Here is a 15,662-nt window from a genome sequence, read left to right on the forward strand (position 1 = left end):
CAAGATTTCCTGGATTACTTTAAACATATCCCAGCATGCCTTAATCCAGCCACTACACCCTGCTATTGAGGTGGGCGCCATTACTAAGGTATTACCTAGATTTACAGAATTTGATAGTATCTCACTAGGTATGCTGATGAAACTCGTAACATCAACAAAAGCACAACCTGTTTATTTGATCCTATACCAACAAAACTGTTTAAGGACCTGTGGCCCACTCTTGGGCCGACTGTGGTGGAAATTATTAATCTTTCTTTAACTTCTGGATCTGTTCCTAAATGTTTAAAATCTGCAGTGATTAAACCATTACTTAAGAAACCTAATCTTGACCCTAGTGTATTGAAAAACTATCAGCCGAATCTATCATTTTCCTCTTACTGAGAATCTCTTTGAGCCACTGCAGTCTGCTTTTAGAAAATATCATTCCACAGAGACGGCTCTCACTAAAGTGGTGAATGATCTTCAGCTTGCAGTGGATTCGGACACCACTACGTTTCTGGTGCTGTTAGATCTCAGTGCTGCATTTGATACAGTGGATCATCATATTCTACTTGATAGGCTGGAAATCATTTTGGGATTACTGGGAGTGCCCTTGCATGGCTGACATCATACTTGACCACTCGTTCTCATTGTGTTTTGTACACTAACACTACCTCTAACCTTAGTGACATGAAATTTGGGGTTCCACGGGGGTCCTGCTTTTCTCCCTTTATATAGCACCCCTTGGGCACATATTGCAGCGTTTTGGGATTATGACAATGATACTCAGTTATACATGCCGATAATTGCTGGTACACATAAAATCCTTAGAGAAGCTGGATGTCTAGAAACTTCCTACTTTAAACTCTGATAAGACTGAAATGATGGTTCTTGGTCCAGTGAGGCATCGGCATCAATTTGACCAGTTAACACTTAGCCTAGGCTCGTGTCTCATACATCACACTGACAAAGTGAGGAACCTTGGAGTAATTTTGATCCTACATTGTCCTTCCACATTAGAAATATTACGAGGACGGCTTCGTCCCATCTTGTCTATGGCTGATGCTGAGACCCTGATCCATGCATTTATCTCTTCTAGATTGGACTACTGCAGTGTTCAATTTTCTGGTTTACCGCAGTCCAGCATTAGGGCTCTCCAATTGGTTCAAAATGCTGCAGCCAGACTTTTGACATGAAACAGAAAGTTCGACCACATTACAACCCATTTTGGCATCATCTTTCACTGGCTTCCTGTCTCAGTGAGATCAGATTTTAAGGTTCTGCTACTAGTCTATAAAATTGTTCACGGACTAGCACCTCCTTACCCAGTTGACCTAATTAAACCTTACGTACCGGCCCGGGCTTTGAGTTCTCAGGGTGCAGGACTACTTTGTGTCCCTACTGTGAATAAGAAGTCTGCAGGTCATTGAGCTTTCTCTTATCGTGCCCATATTCTGTGGAATGGTCCTCCTTGCATCAATAAAACAGTCAGATTCTGTGGAGATTTTCAAGTCCGGACTTAAGACGCACTTATTTTCCCTTTCGTATGGCTAGCATACTGGTATAGGTTTTGGTTTTACACTTTTTACTCTTTTAATTCATTTTATTAGGAAACAGAGCATGCTGCAGCCTCAACTTTACCTAAATTCTGGGTCTTTTAGTGAAGCTTAGGGCTAGTGGCCGGCGATCACCTTAGTATTTCCTGTTTTTCTTGTTGTTTAATGCTGGCAAATTATACAGTATTTCTTGTCTTGCTGATGCCTGATTCTGTTTCTCTCTGTTTAAGGTGCAGCTCCATCCAGAGATGGGAGTTGTATTTGTGGTGGAGACCCTTCTGTCCTTTGCACCAACAGCATTTCCTGTATATTCGTTTTGTGATTTTTCTGTAATTTATGTAGCATGGCCCAAGCAGAGGGTCACGCTTTTGAGTCTGGTCTGCTTGAGGTTTGTTTCTCAGAGGGAGTTTTCCTTACCACTGTTGCTCTGGGGGTTAGTAAGGTAGACCTTGTTTGTGTGAAGCGCCTTGAGGCAACTCTGTTGTGATTTGGCGCTATATAATGAAAATAAATTGAAATTAAAATTGAAGAATCTGCTGATATTGACTGGAATCCATGTGACCCTCAACTTTAACAAGATTCCCAGGACCTGCACTGGCCACACAGCATGATGGAAACCACCTCCAAATTTTACTGTAGGTAGCAAGTGTTTTCTTGGAATGCTGTGTTCTTTTTCAGCCATGCATACCGCCCCTTGTTATGTCCAAATAACTCAATTTTAGTTTCATCAGTCCACAGCACGTTATTCCAAAATGAAGCTGGCTTGTCCAAATGTGCTTTAGCATACCTCAAGCGACTCTGTTTGTGGCGTGTACACAGAAAAGGCTTCCTCTGTATTACTCACTCATCCAGCATCTCCTTGTGCAAAGGGCGCTGTATAGCTGAATGATGCACAGAGACGCTATCTGCAGCAAGATCATGTTGTAGGTCTTTTGAGCAGGTCTGGTGGGTTGACTATGACTGCTCCAACCCTGTCTCACAGCAAGTTGTGATTCAGGAGCACGAAATATACATTAATCTATTTGTTCGTGATATTGTGACGAAAAGTGCCTCATTTCATCACGGCAGCACAAATTCATTCTCATTCATTCCGTGATGGCTGCACGGAATTAAAAGTGAAGCAGGGGGGTTGGGGTGGTTAATGGTTAGGGTGGGGAGAAGGAATATGATTAGGTTATGGTTAGGGTTGGGGTTGGGTTACTTTCTCCAGGACATCAGCCCTTTAGCAGCTGTCCCGGCAGCTGCAAGTGGCGATGAGGGCAGACAGTTCTGTGTGGAAGATCCCTGACAAATCGGAGCTTTTGCATACGACACTTTGGATCCTTACTGTCGTTCAGATCAGGCCGGGGTTTATACACGCGGCCGCCATACATGCAACCACGACACACGTGACCACCACATGTGCGGACAAATTAGTCAGGGCGGCTCAGAGTGCAGTCTGGGTATTCGATGGCTGTCCTCGGCAGTTCTTATTCCCTCCCAGATGTGGAAAGAATTGTGGGGGGTTTTTTACATTCCACCTGATTTGGCTTGGCTCATGCTCATTCGTACTAAGTGTGATGGGACCCTTACATATTCTACTGAGTATTCACACTTGTTAGCAGATCTATGCACCATGACATTTGTGTTGTCTTGGGTCTTTTGATACAACGAACACATGTAGTGTTGATCATTGCTGAGTCACAGTTATGTTAGTGTCTGAATATATATCAGAATAGTTGATGCTAACCCATAATGATTACCAACCCAGATCTCCTTTTGAATTTTCAGCAACAGTTTAATTGATTAAATTTAATTGAGCATATTAGACTATTAGGGTCCAGGACTGTTTGACATCATATCATGGGTATTTTACACAAAATTAAACCCACCAAAACTGTACAAGTAGTGCTCATAGAATGTTTATACAGTTTTATTCAAGTTCAGCATCATTTAAATTGGCAGTATTGAGTACAAATACACCTAAATCCAACTGCTAGATCCCCATTTATACCTATGGCTGTAATTTCAAAGACTGGAATGTGGGCCATCTTGGATATTCATGTTGCCCGATCAGCCAGATTTGTAAAATTACCTCTATCCACCCTATTCCCATCCACCATGGAGGCCTTGCATGAATTATGGGTGAGACTTCTGGTATGAACTGGAACTGGCATTTGTTTACATGTTAAATGTTCGCGCTACTCCACTTTCTACGAGGCTTAGAGACGTGGGAACACCAGCTGTCACAGCTCAAACGAGACAACATTACAATCTCAATGTCTACAAATATAGAGAGGTGGGAGGATGACATGAAAAGGTGGCCTAAGATGACATACTGTAGCATTTTAGCTACTCCCTTAACTCTCACTTCGGACGGGGAGACAGTGAACGATCTGAAAATCTGTGAGGCGTATCAGGACCTGCACAGTAATAAGGTCGGTCCCGTTCTGCTAAAAGAGGTCCGACGTAGAGTTCAGTAAAAGCCTTAAAGTGCCTGATCGCAGAGCCTGGGTTTGAGTTTCGACATCAGGTGAAAATAAACAGCAAGTGTTCATGCATCGCAGGTCAAGGCAGATCTCCAGGTGGGTACATTTTGTTAATTATAACACTATGTAACACATTTTTATTTTGTTTTGTTCCTGGGTACACAGTGTGTTTTCTTAACCTGTTATGCCTTAAATAATAGAAAATAGCTGTTTATTCCACAGAAACGTTGCTTCTGTATCAGGACAATGATATTTTGAAATTTGTCTGTTTTCAAGAATATTCTCGATTCGCCTTCACTACTACTGAGTATCGTCTAGAATATTCTTTAACTGCTAGAACTGTCCAGAATTTTCTAGAAGTTTCCAGAATTATCTAGAAATTTCAAGAAACTTTTAGAACTTTCTAGAACGTTAAAAAAAATAAAATCAAAGTTTGTGCTGAATGTAGTCATTTTTTCCATAGACTTTTCTAAAGTCTATGGAAAAATGATAAGCAGTTCATAAGCAGGAATAAAAATTGTGTTACATAGTGTAATGTATGAACTAATGTGTGTGGCTGGTTATCTGGACACCAACTGAGCACGTGGAGTTGGACATTTAATTTGCAAAGTCTTTACAGACAGACACGTGAAACACATCCAGAATTTCTACTTTTCACATGTGCTTCCAACATTAGTGGGTGAATGTGTGCAAAGACGATTCTGCTCTGCCCCAAATATCTGAATCTCTTGAAAATACACTAATCACTTAACAGGTCTAATGTATATTACAGACAACAAAAGAGCACTGTGTGAAGGAAAACAAGAAGGATGAAAATAAGACATTTTCAGTTGTTTAGTTTTTATTGTTACAAGGAAAGCTGTTTTCAATACATTTTCAATATATGTTCCAAATTCTGTGCTAGTCACAGTTTGTCCATCACGAACACCATGTTCGAGCACAAGGGTGTCCATAAGTGCACGTGGCACCAGGACACCCTGAGCCGGAGGTCGATGATCGACTTTGTAGTCTTTGTAGATCATCGATTGAATTGTTCATCTGAGAGCAGCAATACAGGACATGATTATCAAGTGATGCATTTAGATTTTCATGACAACACTTTAATTACACCATTAAGCTTCCATCAAACCCACGACTTCCCACTGCTAACAGCATCACCTCTGTGCTACAGAGACCAAGAGAAAACCTGGTACATAATAACAGCTACAGTAAAATTCAGATTAAGGTTAAAATACTGCATTGTTGATTCTTTTATGTCTGTACAGAATTTATGACATTTTTAGGTTCATCCTGACCAGCGGTCCAAATGCATGTTACATTTTAACTGTTCAGAAAAGGGTATAGTGTATAAAGTGTATAATACTACAGTGGTTTGTCCTCCAAACACATGAAATCATACCTGTTATTCTCGTGACACTGCTGTCAATCCTCGTTAGCTCCCGGCGCCGCTTTTCCGGTGGTCTGTCATATTCCAAACACAAAGTAGAGTGTTCCTCTGTGGGCTTTTTGTCAACAAAGTGAAAAGAGCACACGTGTTATGTTTTAGGTGGTCTTTTCAAATTGAATTTTTTCAGCCACATCCTTCTGGGTTCCTCATCCTTCGGTCGGCATTGGAAACGCTTTGTCCGGCTGCATGTTAAAAATATTGCTGTTGTAGACACAGATTTAATGTCTGGTTGTTAGTACAACCGCAAACAGCGCAACATGTTCCTGAGCTGCACAAGGACATTTTTAAATGCTGTGGGAGCTGATCATCGTTTAGAAAAGAAAACAATAAAATTTCAGATAAACTGGTACGGGAAATGAAAACCACTAGTAAACAATGGATCACTGCTATTTCAGGTGTCTCACAGGAAGTTTCACCCATAATCGCTTCTACAGCAGTGCCCCCAGGAATAAGGTGGATAGAGTACTTGTGCCAAATTTCATGCTCATGTCTACTTTTGAACGACTGTTATAGTTATCTAGCCTCATAAGTGAAATCTCCTGGTGACTGCAGAGAAAACTTGCACCCTGCTGGCTGTTTCCGGAATCACTTTGTCTGCGCTGTGTTGATCACTTCCTCTTACTGCTCAGGTTTGAATGTACCTCAGTGTCAGGGGCGTAGCACCAAATTCTGGGCCCTTTTTTATTAATGCAAACACCAAATTTCTAATGCATAGTCAAACCAGGTCTAAATCATGTATATTAGATCACACCTGGGAGTCAGAACCCTTTTTAAAGTTGGGGGAGCAATATTGAGTTGGGGGGTCTGGGGGACCAAATTGAACCATTTCCTAGAAAATGGTGCAATTTGGTGCATTCCCATCTGTTAAAATGCACAGGACTTCACCAAATTGCACCATTTTTTCTAGAAAATGGTGCAATTTGGTCCCCCAGACCCCCCAACTTGATATAGCTAGCTTTCAAGCTCACCTCTTTTCAAAGAATTTGGTTAGCAGCTGCTTTCCCTCATTTAGTTTTCTTTCCCTGTCCTTTTTGTCTTCTTCTTTGAAATCCGGACTTTGATTTTTTAGGAAAGACATATTTTATTTCAGCCTAAACACTAGGGCTGCAACTAATGATTATTTTACTAATCAGTTCATCGGTCAATTATTTTTTCGATTAATCATTTTGTTTGTTTTTTTTTACTTACATGTGAGTTTTGCCATTATCACGCAACATCAACGTTTGAGCTTGTAGCAAAGTTATGATGTTATATTCTCATCAAAAACATACCTGGAGTAGTGTTTTGTTGTTGTTTTTTTTTTGTTTTTGTTTTTTTTGCACATACATACATCACCAACATACCACAAAGAGATTTCTATCAGTTTTCACCTGATTATGAGCATTTTTAGATGCCTACAGCAACTATCTCAATCACTGACAACATATTACAGCAAGAGTCCACAAAACTATTTTAAAGGCCTGAGTAAAGTGTAATATGTGATCTTTAAAAACATATTTTCATGAAAAAAGACACCTATGCAGTTAACTGCATTTTATTTTTTCTTGTGTAAAAACACAGCTTAGATGTGGTTTGATCGAAACAAATTGTCATTAAACTTAAATAAAACAGGGGTGAAGTGGATGTTTAAGAGTCACTAGGTGTTCACAGGAAGCAGTTATTTCTATATTTATTTATGTTCATTGTTAGTTGGATTTATCTTTTCTGTTGTGTTTAATCAGGTTCTTTTGTTTCTTTCTCTAAAATTGTATTGTAGCATTACTGGTTATTATTACTATTTTTGTTGTTGCTATTATTATTAATATAGAAATACAAAAATAAATAAAAATTACAGTTGTATGTATTACAGTTTGTAATACATTTGACTCTTTTACAACAAATGCTGAGCCATGAATTATTATACAGAAAACAAATGCGCCGACAGCTGCAACAGCTTAATACTAACTTTAACATTGAAAACGCCACAGACATGCTAATGTGTTAGCATCGGTCCCGTTTTTAAGTTATAAAATACATCTATCAACTGTCTCAGAAGACCATAACAGGTCGGTTTAACATAAAAAAGGATATTACTCACAGACATATGCTCTTTAGGGTTTTAGCGGGGGAAAATTAAGATGAAGCGAAATAAAACAACATAACGAAGCATTAGATCAAACCACTGCTTCAATCTGCAAATCACTGCTTCGATTGGCTCAAGGTTCAAAGCAAAGCTGCGCTGCAGAAACAATTGATTTATATGGAAGAAACGAAACATTTGCAGTAAAACAAAGTTATTTAACAACTAATCGATGACTAAATTAGTTGACAACTATTTTAATAATTGATTAAATCGATTAGTTGTTTCAGCACTACTAAACACCTCCTCTTTCTGTGAGATCCCATTTGGGACGTGTGTGTGTGGTGTGTGTTGTGTGTGTGTGCAGCGTGCCGCCTGTGCGTCTGGACTAAACCATTATACAACTGTGCAGGGGTGGGAAGGGCCCTCAGTGATCTTTCAATATTATTGTTAGAGCAGAATTATGTTTTGCAACATTTATACATTCATTCTAATTATATTCTTTTACAACATGAATTGTGTGGACATTAATAACATGCAACACAAAATGTATTTAACGCCAGTTTTTTGTGCCCCCCCCCCCCCCCCGCTCTGGGCCCTGGGTACATAGTACCCTTTACCCCCCAAATCCGACGCCCCTGTTCAGTGTGCAACAAATGCTGGTTATGATGTCGTCTATACACAACAGTAATTGACCATTGTTTTGTTTTTTCATTTTCCCCCAGAAGCAGCTGCTGATAGAAGAACGTTAATGGAAGAATGTTCTTTGTAAGTGTGACAGAAAAGTGAATCTGCAACACGAGCTCTCTTCAGTGCCACCTGCTGGCTGCCACCGTCACCTCCTCTCGTGTCAGCAAAAATAAACGTGCACTCTTATGTATACTTATCGCATCTCCTGGTGCTAAACCGGGCATTATGTCACAAAGCCTGTGTCAGAAATCAAAGCTCCTTTTCATCCTTTGTCATCTTGACCTCTGCAGTCTAAATGTTAAGAATGAACATAATTTAATCCCATGTAGGATGTTACAGGGCATTAACCACATGATGAACTTCAACATCCTCTGCACACAATATTTGTGTTTGCTGTTAGTTGACAATAATCAGAATAAGAGTCCAAACCCTAAAAAAAAATCACTCAGTTGATTAACAGCTGATTAACTGTGTAATTATGATGTGAAATATGAACAGTGTGGTTAATGATTAGCTAGGCCACACACATGTGCGGCCTGTGGCAGCAGTACAGCTGCCATGTCTAAATGGCGGCTTTATTTACAGTATCCTTTATGTGTTCAGGATGTCTGCGATTTCCTGAACACATAAAGGTTTTTAAAAATTATGGTGAATTATTGCTTTGTCCTGCAGGGGGGCCTTGTTCTTCTCCAAAACTGTCAACAATAGCTCCTTTTCCTAGAACTAATCTCAAACTGTTGTCTATTTTTGAGAAGATACGCTGCAAAATATCCCATTTAAGTTGTTCAAACGATGTTTAGGATTCAATTTATTATATGCTTTTAAAAGTACAAAGTACATTAAAAAAAATTCAATCAAATGCATTTTTGCTCTGGCTCTCTCAGGCCACAACAAAATAAATAAAAATAGGTTTGAGATGAAAAAAGTTGCTGAAAAAATATCCCACATAAAATTAATTCTGTATTAGACATATTTTGGGGTAATACACTGTTATGAGAAATGTTTTTTAAATTGTATTGTTTCATGAATATATTTGTAATGTTATTTATGTTGATTGTTGTTTGAGAAATTGTCCTATTTTTGCATTCTCATGTTTTCATTTTCTTGTAATATTTTCTTCTTGTAAGAATGCCAAATTTTTTCAAACTATTATACTTTAATATCCTAACAACTGTTTTTACAATTCTAATATCATTTATAATAACATTAATCCATTTCGAATTAATAAGAATTTTCTCTATCAGTGACTATATGCACCTCAAATCTGAGCTAACAGGAGCAAAGGTCTATTGAAAACTGAGTAGTCGTGTGTCCGACAGAATAACATCAGTTTTCACTTGAAAATAAGGCTGTCCTGACTCAGAAATACACTCCTGTTGCTGAGCGGATGGAAGTTGCAGCAGGTGGGATTCATAGAGGTGAATTTACTTCACTTCCCTTGTTAGAGTCCAAAGATAAACTATTCCTGGTTTCTAATGTGTTTATTCCAAACTGCTGTTATTTAGTCCGAATCTTTGTGTCAAACACAAACCATATTTGAAACTGTAAAATCTATTTTTTACACTTTAATACTCATGGCATGATGGTTTTGTGGTAGTGTTGCAGTAGAAATGAGTACAGCACTAAATTTGGCGGAGACACTCCGTGGCAACGCTGTCTTAAAAATCTGATGGACCACTGAATAATTTATATCCAGGCTTGGAATAGGTTTTTGGCTTGGTTTATTTGTTTCTTTGCAGGATATCTCAAAAATACATTTGTGGCATTTTACAAAAACAGTGACTTTATGAAGAATATCTGAATTTTGGCCAAGTACATTAGGATTTGATCAGTTGATTTAGTCAGCAGCTACAGTGCATTTAGTTATCGTAGATGGTTGAACAGTCTAAGGCTTAGTTAAGATGCTTCCTTAATCATGTTAAAGCAACCTTTTATAACTGTTTGTACTAATGTTTGTAGTAGTTTGTGCCATCACTCAAGCTGCAGTATCTCTGCACCTCTGTAAGCGACATGAATGACTCATAACAATCATGTTGCCCTGGATTTTTGGGGCTGTTGTAACTCATAAAGACAGTGTAGATAACTCAGTATTTGACAGGCATACTCATCTGTATTGGATTAGTCATAATCACCTGTGTCAACATTTGATAAGAACTCTGTCTATACAGTATACATATATCTACTCTTTTACAGTCGGTGATGTATGTTGGGTATTTGCAGTGTACTGATCTCGCTAGTCGTATCTTGAAATCACTTTTTACAAGAGTTTCTGGGAGGGATTTACAAAATACTCTAACTGTCACATCCATATGTTTACTTTCATATAAAAAAACACACGGATGTGAGTACATAAATAAAAGTATGATGTGTTGTGCACACCGAGGTTACACATTGTAGCCCCGTATTAACAATATCTGTAGATTTGGCTTTCACTGTAGAACATAGAACCACAATTCTACTTGGACTGCTTTCGTTAACTCAGTAGGTAGCGAGGCTCCTCTTTTTATGGAGACATGATACATCTGTTCTGTGTACCTGTGAAATACGTCCCTGTATATTCCAAAACCTTTTATAGTGGCATGCTCAGCTGTTGTACTACAGCTCATGTGTCTGTCAAAGTGTCCATAAAGTGTTAGATTTTAAAATGGATGAAAAACACACAACTTGTTTTTGTTGTTGTTGTTTGGGACCCAAGGTTGAGTCCTGGAAATAAAGTGTCCTGGGCATCTCCCAGCCTTTTGTCACCTAACAGAGTTTGGTGAAGAAGCATTTGGGCCTTTCTGTGATTCATTGTGCAAGTTCAACTAAGGCCCCATAAAAAAAAAAAAAAATAGTTTATCATCCTTGACATCAGAAAAAATGTGGTGAGGGCAGTCAGATTTTTTTTTTTTTTTAGGTTCTTAGAAATAGGTACATATGTCATTTCAAACCTGGATAAATGACATACAGCACCTGCATACCAAGTGAGGAACTTAAAATATAGATATTTTTAAAATAAATCTTGTTTCCATGTTGAATACAGTCCGTATACTGCACACTAAAAGCACATTCGTCACCTAGTGGACGTGCCGGTTCTTGCACCAGCTGTACCACCGTCAGTGAAATTCGTCAAAATAAAAAAAATTTAAAAAATTGATGCCGAGTGATTTCAGCATGTGGGCGAGGATGATAAACAAATTTTTTGTTGTTGTTTTTGTGTTCTAAATAGTAAATGGACTTTTATTTATATAGCACTTTTCCCTCTGCATCAGATGCTCACAGCGCTTTACAATAATGCCTCACATTCACCCTGAAATGAGGGTGCTGCCATACAAGGTGCTCACTACACACCAGGAGCAACTCTTGGATTAAGGACCTTGCCCAAGGGCCCTTAGTGATTTTCTGCTCAGGCTGGGATTTGAACTGAGGATCCTCTCATCTCAAGCTCAACGCTTAACTGCTAGACCATCACCTCCCTCACATTTTATGGGGCTTTATATGTAAATGTGGCACTTTTGTTTCCATTCCCATATTTCAGGCTTAGAAGTGAAAGCTCTAACATTTCTTCTCTGCAGACCAAAGGCTTATTTCACTCAAATTTGGTACACAAATGTGTTGAAGTCTGTGTTAGTGAGCACTTCACCTTTGCCAAGATAATCCATCCATCTCTGGCAGGTGATCACCCCTCTGCACCCCGTGCACTTGAACTGCACCCTGTGCACTCAAAATGCACCCATACGGCAGTTGATGTGCATTCTTCATATTCTTACTGCAGTCTGTCTGTAGTCGAGGTATTGTGACTGTGTTCAAACATCACAGGTGTGCAATAATAAATATCCAATCTAAAATGTGCAGTTTGATCGCACAGCACGACCACCAATGTCACAAGATTTAAGGCAGCATGCAGTTTACAAATTAAGTGGTTGAAGATGAGTGAGAGAGCAGGTCACAACTGAAAGTTCATTTCACTACTACAAGACACCTCTGACAGCATTTCCAAGCAGCCTCACAGCTGCAGATCACATGGAACCATGTCAGCCCAGGACTGCCAATCCACACAACGGTCATGATGTTTAATATCTTGATCCTGCTGGAATGAATTTGTGGCAGATGAGGAGTCATTTAAATTGTGAGGAAATGATACAATTGATACAATATTTTGGCCACAGTGTGTGTTTGTAAGTGTGTGATCCAGTGTGCACGTGCCGTGTTAGTCCTTGTACCAACTTCAGATGAGAACCCCAGCAGCTGGAGAAGGTCAGGAACATTCCCATGTTTCACCTGGCTGCAGCAGTTAGATGGTTATTTAAGAGAGGTGGGGATGGACCAGTCGTCTGTTTGTCGTCGAGGCTGCACCAGCGCTTGCAGACTGAATTTCACTTGATTTGATATGACACACTTGTGTGGTGGATGGATTATTTTGGCAGATGTGAAGTGCTCACTAACATGGATTTCAACAAATTTGTGAAATAAATAAACCTTTGTGTGCACAGAAGTAATCTTATACCCCCATCACACTAGAGGCCAAATGAGACTGAATGGCGTCCGAATGAAATTCAACCTCCATTCGGACAAAGTCGAGATACAATCAAAAACCTGCCATAGCATTCTGCGTGTACTCCAAACATTCGGGCAAATTCCTGTCATTCAAAGTGCAGTCGAGGTGGAAAAAGCTCCAATGGCTGTCGAAGTGCAGTTTGACCACAGTCTGACTGTGTTCTAAATATTTTCACAGTGTCAAAATAACATTCAGAACACTCTGATCATGCTCAAGAGACATTCGCCATGGTCAGGCACATCAGATACTGCCGGCATGTCCCGATTCTGCCACAGGTGAGCGGTACATGCATCTCCACCAGATCCCATTCAGGCTGCGCAAAGGAGATATTGTTATATGCAGTGTCTGTGGCATGCATTCATTTTGTGAACTAGACGTAAACATTGCACAGTCAAACCAAAGGCACCATGTGTCACTGCGAGTCCATGCGTCTTAGAGCCGTGGAGCAGCATGCACATCTGAACAGGGTGTCATATCCATAATAAACCTTATCTTACAGATACATTGTCATTCCCCTAATGTATGTGAAATATTATGATCATCATAGCTGAAACACCACGAGCTGATGCGCCGCACCTCGCTGCTGCCTCACAGAGATCAATGCATTTCAGAGGCGAGGCACTGCACAGCTGAATGGCATGTCAGAGCTGTAATGCACATATTATGACATGTACACTATCGAACCCTTTAGGAGGAATGACATTCCAACTGTACTGCCAAGCCATTACAATATAAATAACACAGGAAATTACCTTTGGAATGAGTGAAGATGCATCTTACAGCGCAGGGTGAACAGCAGCCAGGCAGCAGCCTGTGATAAAATCCCTATCATTCTGGGAGCACCATGAGATGGTTACATCAGCCAAGTGCTGAAGACACATGCCTCATCCACCACAAAATATATATCCCATATGACGCGCTATCCAGCGGCACAACACATGCCACCCAGCTGGGCAGTGGCACACCCTGCTGCGCATCAAGGCACATAACACGCAATTGCAAAGCCCAGACAGTACATCATGTGAAGTATTACCTGATTGGCAGGACACACGTGAACCACAGTGTGGTCCTCTCATGGACATAATATCCTGGAGAAGGAAAAGGCCTAAGGCTGTATCATGTGATGGCTCCGCAGCTTATGTGCGAGCTCATTTCATGTGATCACCCCACTGTGCCCGTGCAATCGAAATGCACCCATACGGCAGTCAATCAATCAATTTTATTTATATAGCGCCAAATCACAACAAACAGTTGCTCCAAGGCGCTTTATATTGTAAGGCAAGGCCATACAATAATTACGTAAAAACACCAACGGTCAAAACGACCCCTGTGAGCAAGCACTTGGTACAGTGGGAAGGAAAAACTCCTTTAACAGGAAGAAACCTCCAGCAGAACCAGGCTCAGGGAGGGGCAGTCTTCTGCTAGGACTGGTTGGGGCTGAGGGAGAGAACCAGGAAAAAGACATGCTGTGGAGGGGAGCAGAGATCAATCACTAATGATTAAATGCAGAGTGGTGCATACAGAGCAAAAAGAGAAAGAAACACTCAGTGCATCATGGGAACCCCCCAGCAGTCTAAGTCTATAGCAGCATAACTAAGGGATGGTTCAGGGTCACCTGATCCAGCCCTAACTATAAGCTTTAGCAAAAAGGAAAGTTTTAAGCCTAATCTTAAAAGTAGAGAGGGTGTCTGTCTCCCTGATCCGAATTGGGAGCTGGTTCCACAGGAGAGGAGCCTGAAAGCTGAAGGCTCTGCCTCCCATTCTACTCTTACAAACCCTAGGAACTACAAGTAAGCCTGCAGTCTGAGAGCGAAGCGCTCTATTGGGGTGATATGGTACTATGAGGTCCCTAAGATAAGATGGGACCTGATTATTCAAAACCTTATAAGTAAGAAGAAGAATTTTAAATTCTATTCTAGAATTAACAGGAAGCAATGAAGAGAGGCCAATATGGGTGAGATAAGAGGCCAATAGGGTGAGATATGCTCTCTTCTAGTCCCCATTAGTACTCTAACTGCAGCATTTTGAATTAACTGAAGGCTTTTTACGGAACTTTTAGGACAAGACCTTTCTAATTTTAGAGATATTGCGTAAATGCAAAAAGCAGTCCTACATATTTGTTTAATATGCGCATTGAATGACATATCCTGATCAAAAATGACTCCAAGATTTCTCACAGTATTACTAGAGGTCAGGGTAATGCCATCCAGAGTAAGGATCTGGTTAGACACCATGTTTCTAAGATTTGTGGGGCCAAGTACAATAACTTCAGTTTTATCTGAGTTTAAAAGCAGGAAATTAGAGGTCATCCATGTCTTTATGTCTGTAAGACAATCCTGCAGTTTAGCTAATTGGTGTGTGTCCTCTGGCTTCATGGATAGATAAAGCTGGGTATCATCTGCGTAACAATGAAAATTTAAGCAATGCCGTGTAATAATACTGCCTAAGGGAAGCATGTATAAAGTGAATAAAATTGGTCCTAGCACAGAACCTTGTGGAACTCCATAATTAACCTTAGTCTGTGAAGAAGATTCCCCATTTACATGAACAAATTGTAATCTATTAGAAATATGATTCAAACCACCGCAGCGCAGTGCCTTTAATACCTATGGCATGCTCTAATCTCTGTAATAAAATTTTATGGTCAAGTATCAAAAGCAGCACTGAGGTCTAACAGAACAAGCACACAGATGAGTCCACTGTCTGAGGCCATAAGAAGATCATTTGTAACCTTCATTAATGCTGTTTCTGTACTATGATGAATTCTAAAACCTGCATTCTTATATCTTACTGCAGTCTGGCCGCAGTCTAGGTATTGTGACTGTGTTCAAACTACATTTGGACTGCATTCATGAGCATGCACATGGACTGTGCACAACTCAGTCGAGGCGGAATCTGCTCACATTCTACCATGGGCACCTGCCCA

General features: G+C 40.1%; 1 protein-coding gene across 1 annotated transcript in view; it reads left to right on the forward strand.

The window, feature by feature from the left end:
* Positions 1–8,359, forward strand: part of hdgfl3 (HDGF like 3) — a 54,483-nt gene extending 46,124 nt beyond the window's left edge. Inside the window, 1 exon segment of the mRNA XM_034183878.1 lies at positions 8,235–8,359. Coding sequence (XP_034039769.1) covers positions 8,235–8,261 — 27 coding nt within the window. The 3' untranslated portion in view covers positions 8,262–8,359.
* Positions 8,360–15,662: the final 7,303 nt, after the last annotated feature.

This window comes from Thalassophryne amazonica, chromosome 2 (genome assembly GCF_902500255.1).
Source record: "Thalassophryne amazonica chromosome 2, fThaAma1.1, whole genome shotgun sequence".
Classification (NCBI taxonomy): domain Eukaryota; kingdom Metazoa; phylum Chordata; class Actinopteri; order Batrachoidiformes; family Batrachoididae; genus Thalassophryne; species Thalassophryne amazonica.